The 12,085-nt window shown below is 38.7% G+C and overlaps 1 protein-coding gene across 1 annotated transcript in view; it reads right to left on the reverse strand.

The window, feature by feature from the left end:
- Positions 1 to 12,085, reverse strand: part of LRP1B (LDL receptor related protein 1B) — a 1,143,506-nt gene that overhangs the window by 517,181 nt on the left and 614,240 nt on the right. Inside the window, exon 6 of the mRNA XM_070731453.1 lies at positions 2,923 to 3,180. Within this exon, the coding sequence (XP_070587554.1) occupies positions 2,923 to 3,180 (258 nt within the window). The remainder of the gene's footprint in view (positions 1 to 2,922; positions 3,181 to 12,085) is intronic.

The following is a 12,085-nucleotide window of genomic DNA, read 5'->3' on the forward strand; positions in this document are numbered from 1 at the left end:
GAGCAGGGCTGTCAAACTCATGGCCCGGATGGGTCACGCACTGGCCATGCCCAGGGCCAGTTTAATAAAGGTGGAAAAAAGTCCTGATATGTCACATGATGCTGCCATGATGCCGCAAGTTTGACACCCCTGAAGTACAGAATAAGGATACTTAACTAGACTAATACTCGTATTTTTAGTTAATTGATTAGCCTTTGGGCCATATCAAAGTACAAAGTTCCAAACACAAAAAATTCCATTTAAAATTTTTTTAAATGGAATTGAATAAAATACAATTTAAAATGAAATTGGAATAAAGTACAGTTTAAAATGAAATTGGAATAAAATACAAAAAATGTAATATATAGTTAAATAAAATATTTAAAATTATATTTTGGTGTCACCCCTAGAATCTACCCTAATTAATCCCACATTTGCCGATCTCAACCAAACCATTTTCCTTAAGTATTTGTGCTGTATTAAATGTTACTTTCATATTCTGGCAGCACCTAAGGTAAGTTGTTTTGATGTGGGGATTTGTAAAAAAATCCAGGGTAGCTGACTGTAAAATATTACTGAATATGAATTAGTGCTGCTGTACTGTAGGGCTGTAAAAAAGATGTATGTATAAACGTCATCGAAATGAAATTATAATTTCCAAATCAAGCAACAGATCCGTGTAATCCTTCTGGAGAACATGTCACACTTCAGTGTATATGGGCATATCTTTTTCCTAGCATTAATACCCCCCAGATTCTGCAAAGATATTTTATTCCATCCATTTTTAACCATATATGCCACACAGGAATGTCTAACCAACCTGGCTGCTACTGTCTTTTCTAATTTTCATCATTAATCAATGCTAAGTCGCAGTCGGTGTTAGTGGGGGGGTCAGAGGTCGACCTCTAGGTTTCTCCCTTGTGGGGTACCTCAGGGGTCGGTCCTTTTCCCACCTGCTATTTAATATCTACATGAAACCACTGGGTGAGATCATCCAAGGGCATGGGGTGAGGTATCATCAATATGCGGATGATACCCAGTTGTACATCTCCACCCCATGTCCAGTCAGCGAAGCAGTGGAAGTGATGTGCCGGTGCCTGGAGGCTGTTGGGGACTGGATGGGTGTCAACAAACACAAACTCAATCCAGACAAGACGGAGTGGCTGTGGGTGTTGCCTCCCAAGGACAATTCCATCTGTCCGTCCATTACCCTGGGGGGGGAACTACTGACCCCCTCAGAGAGGGTGCGCAACTTGGGCGTCCTCCTCGACCCACAGCTGACATTGGAACATCATCTTTCGGTTGTGGCGAGGAGGGCGTTTGCCCAGGTTCGCCTGGTATACCAGTTGCGGCCCTATTTGGACAGGGAGTCATTGCTCACAGTCACTCATGCCCTTATCACCTCGAGGTTCGATTACTGCAACGCTCTCTACATGGGGCTACCTCTGAAAAGTGTTCGGAAACTTCAGATCGTGCAGAACGCAGCCGCGAGAGCCATCGTGGGGCTTTCCAGATTCGCCCACGTTTCTACAACACTCCGTGGCCTGCATTGGCTGACGATCAGTTTCCGGTCACAATTCAAAGTGTTGGTCATGACCTTTAAAGCCCTACATGGCATTGGACCAGAATACCTCCAGAACCGCGTACTACCGCACGAATCCCAGCGGCTGATAAGGTCCCACAGAGTTGGCCTTCTCCGGGTCCCGTCGACTAAACAATGTCGTCTGGCAGGCCCCAGGGGAAGAGCCTTCTCTGTGGCGGCCCCGGCCCTCTGGAATCAACTCCCCCCAGAGATTAGAACTGCTCCCACCCTCCTTATCTTCCGTAAACTACTTAAGACCCATCTATACCGCCAGGCATGGGGGATTTGAGACACCTTTCCCCCAGGCTTATTATAATTTATGTTTGGTATGTATGTGCTGTTTGGTTTTTTAAATTGATAGGGTTTTTAGTTTTTTCTTAATATTAGATTTGTGCCTGTACAATATTGTTTTATCGCTTGTTGTGAGCCGCCCCGAGTCTTCGGAGAGGGGCGGCATACAAATCTAATAAATTATTAATTATTATTATTATTAAGTGCTGTAGATATATGTGTGCATGATGTTAATGAAGGGCAAGCTGGCTGAGGAAAAGTTGGCTTAAATGGGCAGCATCCACAGGCTTAAATTAATAAATAATAATCCTCTTCACTGTCTCGTTAGGTTTTTCTTTCTATTACTACTATATAAATTTCTATTGTATATAAAAATTAGACTGGCACGGAAGAAACGCACACTGAAGTCCATTTTCAATTATGAAAATTCATAATCTATCTCAGCCAAAGATTACCTTGTAGGGTTATTAGGGTTATTGGTTGGTTGTTGTTATTTATTTATTTATTTATTTACTCACTCACTCACTCACTCACTCACTCACTCACTCATTCATTTTTATGTTCTGCCCCTCTCCGAGGACTCAGGGCAACTTACAGCATATAAAAAAAGAATAGAATACAATGTCCTAAATCCAATTAATCTAAAATCCCCAATTATTAAAAATCAGGCATTCCCACTCAGACCACAAACATACATAACCTTCATTGGTCAGGGGGCAGGAGTTGGTCCCATAAGTAATCTGATCCAATGCCATGTAGGGCTTTATAAGTCATAACCAACACTATTAGGGTTGTTATTACAAGGAAAAATGAGAGCAGGAAGCATTGAGGATCCTGAACAAAAGTCAGGATCAAAATCTAATGATAAATGGGACAGAATGTTTAAAGCTTTTTCAAAATCTGTACCTCCAAAAGCAACATAAACAGGATCAGTTAAGAATTTACTTCATAATATGCTAAAAATGTGTTATTTTATTCATGCAATTAATAAAATATCATTAATTTGTAAAACATTCTTATAATTTTGTTAGAAAAATGTCACTTTTTCAGACTTACAATACTGTACTTACTATGAAGATTAGGAATGGTGCTAATTATCCATTCATCAGTCAGCTTTTCAGTTTTTGATGTCTCAATGCATTTTAACTGAGTTGAAGATTCACTTGATTCTATCCAACAGATTGTGTTCTTATTGTGTATATAATCCAGCGTCTGAATTCCACTTCCTCTCAAAAATCCAAAGGTGGATGTTCTCGTTCCATTTACATATAGGACATCAATAGTGTCCGAGTTTGCAATCAACAGTAGAGGTGGAAGATCATTAGATTCTAAAAACAAAAGGAGAGGCCAAAGAAAGAAAAGTTAATTAACAAATAAAAATAACCTATTCACTTTTGCAACATTTGCATAAATCAGTTAAAAAACACTTCTTTACTTGTGTTCAATTAGGGTTCTATTAAATGCTTAAAAGAAGGGGGGGAAAGAATGTGCTACACTAAAATACTAACGCTAAAATAAACCAACACTAAAATAAAGGTCAGTGGACAAAATAACATCCTCAGAAAATTAATGAGCTCTATCTTGGATGCCTTAAGACAACAAAACTAGCTCTTTGTTACTCATCAGGCAAATATACCTGCCCAATCTGCTATAAGTGAGCACATGCCTGGAAAGTAGATGTTGTTCTCAAATGAAGCTAGCAGAATTATGACTGGATGGCTTAAACCTATCACTTTAGATAAGATATACCTACTAGCCAGAATTGCCAAACCTCTTATTTGCAAGAAGTAGCAGCCTACAGAGAGACGTTCAAATCATCAACTACTTAGAAGCCCCACAATGGCTCTTGCGGCTGCGTTCTGCACAGCCGATAAGGTCCCACAGAGTTGGCCTTCTCCGGGTCCCGTCGACTAAACAATGTCGTTTGGCAAGCCCCAGGGGAAGAGCCTTCTCTGTGGTGGCCCCAGCCCTCTAGAACCAACTCCCCCCGGAGATTAGAATTGCCCCCACCCTCCCTGACTTTCGTAAACTACTCAAGACTCATTTATACCACCAGGCATGGGGGAGTTGAGATATTCCTTCCCCCTAGGCCATTACAAGTTATGCATGGTATGTCTGTGTGTATGTTTGGTTTTATAATAAGGGTTTTTAATTGTTTTATTATTGGATTGTCACATGCTATTTTTATCATTGTTGTTAGCCGCCTCGAGTCTACGGAGAGGGGCGGCATACAAATCCAATAAATTATTATTATTATTATTATTATTATTATTATTATTATTATTATTATTATTTGTACAGTAACCTCTCTACAACTAGTTCATCATTGGGGCCGCATTGGCTCATGTGGAAAGATGCTGGTTCTACACTCTGCTGAGTTGACAGCTCAGCAGCTTGATTCCCGTGAGTGAATAAACTGAGGAGGGACAAGAAAGGACCCTCCCCCAATTGCCTACCAACATTTAGACATTCCATGGGTAAAGATACCAATGCCTGAAAAAAAATTCTTTCACAAAGGCAGTCAGCCACCTTGGTGATTCCTGGCTAACACATGCCATACACTAAAAATAAATGAAATAAGTTAATCAGAGATTAAAATCCACAGAAAACTTCCTAGGTCAATGGAAGACTTTGAAGAATTTGAAAGCAGAGTAGACCTATGGAAAGCTACAAAGAACGAACACTGGATGGAACCTACAGAGGAGCTGGCACCTGGGTCTGAAGAAAGATGGGAAGTATGGGAATCGTTGAATAGACTGCATAGGAATGCAACATTATTTAGAGACACTCTGAATAAATGAGGCTATCCAATGGTTTCTGCTCTTTGTAGTTGTGATGACGTGCTGAAAACAACACATATGTATAACTGCCCTTTGTGCCCTGATCAGTGCACACTTGAAGACCTCATGGCAGTGTGACAGAAGACAATGTTGCTTTCTGACCAACATCTACTCAATTTGCACATGTCTTAATCTTGTAGTTTATATTTTAAATTTATGTCACATAGCATGCCTTATTTTAATTCTGGTGCTTCTGACATGAATAAACAGGTAAACAAACAACATACTACACAAATGATCTGTCAGAGTTTGAAATCATAGCTCACATATTCCAAAAAAACCAAATTTTAAACTCTTGGTTGCTATGTCTTGGAGAAAGTTCTTATTTCATACTCTAAGTCCCTAAAAGTTCAAATACTTGATCAGCCATAATGTATAGAATGGGAAATGAGTAGTAAATCTGCTGATCTTAGCTTCCTCAGCATCTTAAGTATCCTCAACATTTCCTAAAGAGTTTCTGAACATTCTACTGTACAAAAAGTCCACTTAATAAACTGCAATAGACGGTATGGTTCTGCTAGGTGCATCTATTTTCTAGACACTGGTTATAATCATGGATTTTTCACTGATTCTGCTAAGGAAGAAAGTTGATAGGCATCTTTTTACTGTTTTAATTGCTTTGGGCAATGTAAAATGAATGAATATTTGTTGCTGTTCTGTTGCTGATCTGGATGTGATAAATTTAGCTAATTGACCTAATCTGAACTTTGACCTAACATTAGTCAGGTATGAACCCAGTCAACTATTTTCAGATTTGTCTTTTGAATTGTATTCTTTACTTTCCCCCTATTTTTTTAGAACATCATTCCTGCTGGAAAATTACTGTAATTTCTCATTTAACTCCCAGTGCACTTTCCATCAACCCGTGTCCACATCAGAGGAAGCAAACAATTAATTAGAGCTAACAAAAAAAGCGCTTGATGTTTATTTAGTAAACTTTATCAAGCATACAACTATTTGACTTGCAAAAAAACACAAACAGAAAGCAAAAACAGAGACATGAACAAGAGGCAAGAAGTACTGCAATATAAATTATATATCTATCTATCAAAAGACACAGAACTTTCCAGAGCCACTAAATAGATTACTGTGAATAATTAGCATAACAACTCCCAAAGGAAGTAGTTAGTCCAGCAGTAACTCTTTTATGTGCATAAGAACAAAAGGATAGAGAGGGGGAAATAAGAAACAAGTGACCCCTTCTCTATTCTACACCATCAAGAAAAGCATTGCTCTTTTCTCCACATTCAGAAATAAATTTCAATAATTTTCAGGATGTAGTTTTATTTGGATGGTCTAAAATCAATACAGTTTTTTTTACTCTTTTGCACTTACAAAATGTGTCCCAGGCTCTTTAAAATGGATTTTAATCTCTGGTTAACTTATTTCATTTTATACACTTATTTTATTTAGTGTATTTTTTTTTAAATGGAGAAAACTAGTTTTTTAACAGAATGCTAATGTTATGCCACACAGTTCAGTTTAAACCAGGAATGGAATAAGATTCTTCCAACTCTTTTGAAGGTTCAATAACTACTGTTTTTCCATTGCTTCTACCAACAAGAACAGTCCCTGTTATTGTTTCTATGAGGTTTGGGGGATGTGGAGAAGAAGTACCATTTTGCTTATTCTATTTGTGATCCATGGAACAGTTCCAGGTGTTGCTGGCCTTGAGGATACAATTGCATTTACTGCTAGAATTGGAATCCCTTTACAGCAGTATTTAAAGATAGAATTTGCTCAATCTACACCCATCTTCATACCTGCAAGCTCTTAGACTGTCTATTCTTGACTATGGGCTTAGTCTGTTTGGCAGATCACAGATGAAGAACATCTCTATGTCTACAATGAAAGAGGTAATTTGACAGCTAGCTAAATATGCTGTTTCAATCACTGGCCTATATACCCAGCACTGTCTTCTGAAATTTAATAACCTACCCAGTCAAAGTTGATCTCTTCTCCTTCCTCTCCTATGTATCACAAATATTATAACTTAGGCAGTTGCACAAGTATGCAATTATGACATTTTTGTGATTACATCATAACATTGTGTCATCATTTATTTTTCAGCAAAGATTTTTTTCTCTCTAATCAGAAATGTAGTTTAAAATACCATTCACATCGAGTTACAATACAATTAATAAAATTTTAAACTTATGGTATACAAATCCAAATACAATACTACCTCCATTGCTTTTAACATCCGAACCAAAATGGCTACTCAGATTTCTTATATAAAATTAAAAGGCTATTAGCTAATACATCTTTTAAGTTGTTTCTAATTTTAAACACCTCTAATCCATAAGGCTCTATTATCTCAAATTTTCTCCATATCTCCTTTGACTCAATTTAAATGTATAGTTCCAAAAAAAAAAATCAATAGGAAATTCCCTTTAAAATTAAAAAGAAGAAAAGTGAACCTAAACAAAACCCCTAAATACGTCTAATATCAAATTCAAAGGGGAAAAGAAAGCAAAAAACCCCCCAACCAACTAATAAAATTCCGAATTCAACACCTTAATAAACTGAATTAGTAAACCCAATTAATTATTTACATCCTTTTAATAAGTAATATATGAAAATTTGACACAAAAATATGTAACCCTTCCCTGGTGCAGAGCTGAAGGGATTGGATACTGTAGCCTAGAGGATAATTCTCTGCCTTACAAGGCAAAGGTTGCAGGTTCAAGTCCCTATAGGTATGGCTAGCTGATAAGGCCAAAATAAGACCAAAATAGATCTATCCTAGTCTTCCTTAATTTTCAAATTCAGCAAAAAATTGTCGGCTATCAATAAAAATTAACTGCCTTGGAAATGGCCCTGGGTTGGGCCGAGAGGCAAATAAGGAGCTGTGATGTTCCTTCAATACACCAGGATGATTCGACACAAAAATATGTAACCCTTCCCTGGTACAGAGGTGAAGGGATTGGATACTGTAGCCTAGAGCAGTGTTCTTCAACTGGTGTGCCGTGAGGCGGCTCCTGCAAGTGAGAGCTCCAGGGCTGAGGCTTCAGCCCTGGAGCTCCCACTTGCAGAAGCCGCCCCCCGGCTATTGCCTGCCGCCGCCGCTGCTATTGGCACCCTCCCGCAGGAGCCCGGCAAAGGTTGTTTTGAAAGTCAGCCCCCTCGCACGCATGGCTTCTCCTCGCTAATAGCGGCGGTGGGGGCGGCGGGCAATAGCCGGGGGGAGGGGCGGCTTCTGCAAGTGGGAGCTCCAGGGCTGAGGCTTCCACTTGTGGCTGTCCCTGCCCGCCCGATCCGTCCTTCTCTCCGGCTTTCTTGGGGCGCGGCTCTTCCCACAGCGGTGGCTGCAGCGGCGCTGGCAATCCGGCTGCTAGCCGCTCCGAGCGCTCCCTTAATTTTCAAATTCAGCAAAAAAAACATGTGACACATACAGATAGAATTGTCGGCTATCAATAAAAATTACTTTGTTTATTAGGGATTTCAGTAAAGCAGAGACTGATTGAATCATCAGTATTGAGAGAAGGAATGGCTATACTCAGTAAACTATAGTAAACTACTATACTCAGAACTACTATAAAAAAGGAGCTACAGAAAAGAGAAATGGCTTTCTTTTTGAAAACTCAAAACAAAATTCATTTTGGTGAGTTCTTTATGAAATCCTGCTAGTTGACCTTCCATAAAGAGTTATAAGTCAGGCATACAAATATAATAAATAAATAAATAAATAAATAAATAAATAAATAAATAATAAATAAATAAATAAATAATAAATAAATAAATAAATAAATAAATAAATAAATAAATAAATAAATAAATAAATAAATAAATAAATAAATAAATAAATAAATAGAACTTGAACTTGAACTTGAACTTGAACTTCTCTGAGCTTCCCTGGCAAATTCCCACGAAAGCACAGAAATTAGCTAAGTTGCTGGCTGCTCTGCTATTTCTATTAAAGCTTGCCTCAAAGAGCAATAGCAATAGCTCTTAGATTTATATACCACTTCACAGTACTTTACAGCCCTCTCTAAGCAGTTTACAGAGTTAGCATATTGTCCCCAATAATTTGGGTCCTCATTTTACCAATCTCGGAAGGAAGGAAGACTGAATCAACCTTGAGCCAGTCAGAATCAAATTGCTGGCAGCCTGCAGAAGTAGCCTGCAATACTGCATTCTAACAACTGTGCCACCATGGCTTACGCTGCTCTAATTGCAACTCTGGGATTGGGTAGATTTGTTTTCATAAATCCTTGTGGTGGCGATGTTGTTATAATGTTTTAGCAAGCTGTTCAGTGCCCAGCAGGGTGTTCTGAGGATCAGAAGCCACCTTCTTGATCAAAAGAATGGTCCCCTGCCTCTCCAAATAGAAAGCAAGCAGGCAAGTTTCAGGATTGATGCCATCCTTTTTGAGTTTGACCAAGTCAGGAGACAGACACCACAGGAAATTTGAGATATTTACTTTATCGATCTATGCTACAGTAGGAGATGGTTGAAAGCCTGATAGCATTTCTTCTTACCTCCCTCTTCGACCAAAGACAGTAAAGATGAGCCAAACTTTTTGTCTTATCCCTTGATATTTCTTGGGTTAAGTTCATGTATACTGATCATATTTTCTTGAAGCAAACCTCCTGTACACGTACATATCTGAGCAATCACTCTAAGTAAGTTGGACTTTTGATAGATCTACAGTTTTATGAGGGCATAATTGAATAACAAGCTGGATGATAGCCACATTCTATTTTCATGGTTACAGAACAATGCTGTTCAAATACCACATTTGGGATGTTATTTTGTATGGGAGATCCAGCTGCTTAAAGTGAAATATTTTTTCCATAGCCCTTTATGAATTATGCAGCAATGCCTACAAACCTTTAATAACTGCTTGCCATCATATTTTCCTGTCTCTATTTCAATGACATCTTAACTATGAAACATTTGATTTGGGAGCCTCTTCTCTTATTTGTTTCTCCTATTGACATTTTGCTGCCAGTCTAGTATGAGTAGCCACACAATCTTACACATTCCTACTCAGAAATAAATCTCAGCTACATTTGTATTACTATTGTTGCTGTCTTCATTAAATAATACTGAGTTAAAGTGCATTAAGAGCATTTTCCACTTCTCTATTATTAATTACTAATTGTGAATTATTCATTATAGTTTGAGCAATGACATCAGTAAAATGCCATGTGAGTATGACAGGAAGAAAAATGAAATTGATTTTTGGTGTATAGCTTTGTCTCAGATTTATTCAAAACTATTGCTATGCTTTGGGGATCAATATGAATTTTAAACAAGCCCTAATTTCCTAGGATAATCAATATCTTTAATCACATTCTACCCTTTACATTTCCCTAATACCACATTCACTGTAGTTTCCCAAATACAGTGCAGTAAATTCCCATAATACTGGAAAATTCATCTAAACTGCCTTCATTCTCTGGTATAAAAATAACTAAGTAAAGTAAGTTTGTAACTTGGTTTTAATTAAGTGCAGTTTACACAAGTATCATTTCTACTTTTTAGAAATGTTATTAGAGCTATTAGTTTAGTTTCCTTTGACAGGGGCAAGGGAGCAAGTGGGCATAATTATAATTAGTCCTAGACTTCTGACCAGAGTTGGCACTAGACTAAACCATTTGGCAGGAATACTCCAGAAGATAGCCCTAGGATACAGAAGGATCTTGACAGATTAGAGAATTGGGCGCTATCTAAAAAAATGAAATTCAATGGTGAAAAAAAGTAAGGTTCTACTTTTAGGCAACCCCTGCTCCCCAAAAATGCACAGGCACACACTAGGTGATACCTCACTAAGTAGTAGTAACCGTGAGGGGATCTTGGAGTCCTAGTGGTCCCTTCCAATTCTATTTTTCTATGTTCTAAGTCAGTGAGTGTGAACCTTTTTTCCCCTCAGGTGCCAAAAGAGCTTGTACACATGCTATCATGCATGCGCGAGTACCTACACCCATAATTCAATGCCTGGGGCAAGCGAAAACCACTTCCTCTGCCCCCCCATAGGCCTTCTGGAGGCCGGAAATGGCCTGTTTCCCAACTTCTGGTGGGCCCAGTAGGCTCGTGTTTCACTCTCCCCAGGCTCCAAAAGCTTCCCTGGAACCAGGGGAGGGTAAAAATGCCCTCCTCATCCCTCCAGAAGCTCCCTGGAAGCTAAAAACGCCCTCCCAGAGCCTCTGTGCAAGCCAAAAATCAGCTGGCCAGCACATACACACACATTGGAGCTGAGCTACAGCAACAGCTCATGTGCCAGCAGATATGGTTCCGTGTGCCACCTGTGGCACCCATGCCATAGGTTCGCCATCACTGTTCTAAGTTATTAAATAAGGCACTTGTTAAGTAAGTTGTATGTTTTTTTCCCTCATGATTGTTAAATGAATTATGGCAATTGCTAAGAGAATCATGTGATTGAGTAAACCTGGCTTTTTTCATTGGTTTGTTGGGAAGATTTCAAATAATAATCAAATCACTGGATGTTGCAACCATAGTACATGCCAGTTGCCAAGAGCCTGAATTTTGATCATGTGATCATGGGGATACTCTGATGGATTATAAATGTAAAGAGTGGTCAGCACTTTTTTCAGTGCTATTGTAACTTTGAATGGTCTCTTAAGGAAGTGGTTGTAAGTCAAAGACTACCTGTATTATAAACATCACATATGTGTATTTCATGGATGCCAGTTATGAATACTTCACAAGAAAAACATTAATCTGTTATATTGATTAGAAATATTTTTTCTAATGAAAATATACATAACTCATTGAATGCTACCAGGAACAAAATGGTGACACATCTGGCATCCAAAGCCATTTAAAAAATTCTGTTTATTTTAAAGTAATTGTTATGAACAGTCATCTATGATTAGGAGTTTGAAGGAGGCTTTCAGACAATCAGATTTTATTAAAAGAAATAATCTTCCATGAACTCTAGCTCATTTCACCAGATGCATAGAGTAGCTAAACTGATGAAGAATTTAAATTGGATGAGATGTGTGAAGGAGAAAGCATGTTCAGACATCTGTAAGCTGTCAGGGTTCCAAGTGATGCATCCCCCCAAAATATAAACTTCATTGGATTATTAGACACCATATTAGTACAGCTAGTGAAAACCAACTCTAAAGGTTCCCACAGTTTTCCCTCTGATTAAAAGAACAAATATTCCATCCCGGGGGGGGGGGGTGTCATTGGTCACATTTAGAGGCAATTAGAGCAGGAGTGTCAAATTGGATTTTTTTCGAGGCCCAGATCAGCATTGTAGTTGTCTATGGGCTGGCCAGGGAGGATAGAGAGGACAGGAATTTCTTGCACCACCCTGCTCGCTGAAAATGAGCTATGGCGGACTGTGCTTGGACCCCACCCCCCTCCATGGTCCATTTTTCACCAGCAGAATACTGCAGAAGGCTATGGAAGCCAAAAA

This window comes from Erythrolamprus reginae, chromosome 1, assembly GCF_031021105.1.
Source record: "Erythrolamprus reginae isolate rEryReg1 chromosome 1, rEryReg1.hap1, whole genome shotgun sequence".
Lineage (NCBI taxonomy): Eukaryota > Metazoa > Chordata > Lepidosauria > Squamata > Dipsadidae > Erythrolamprus > Erythrolamprus reginae.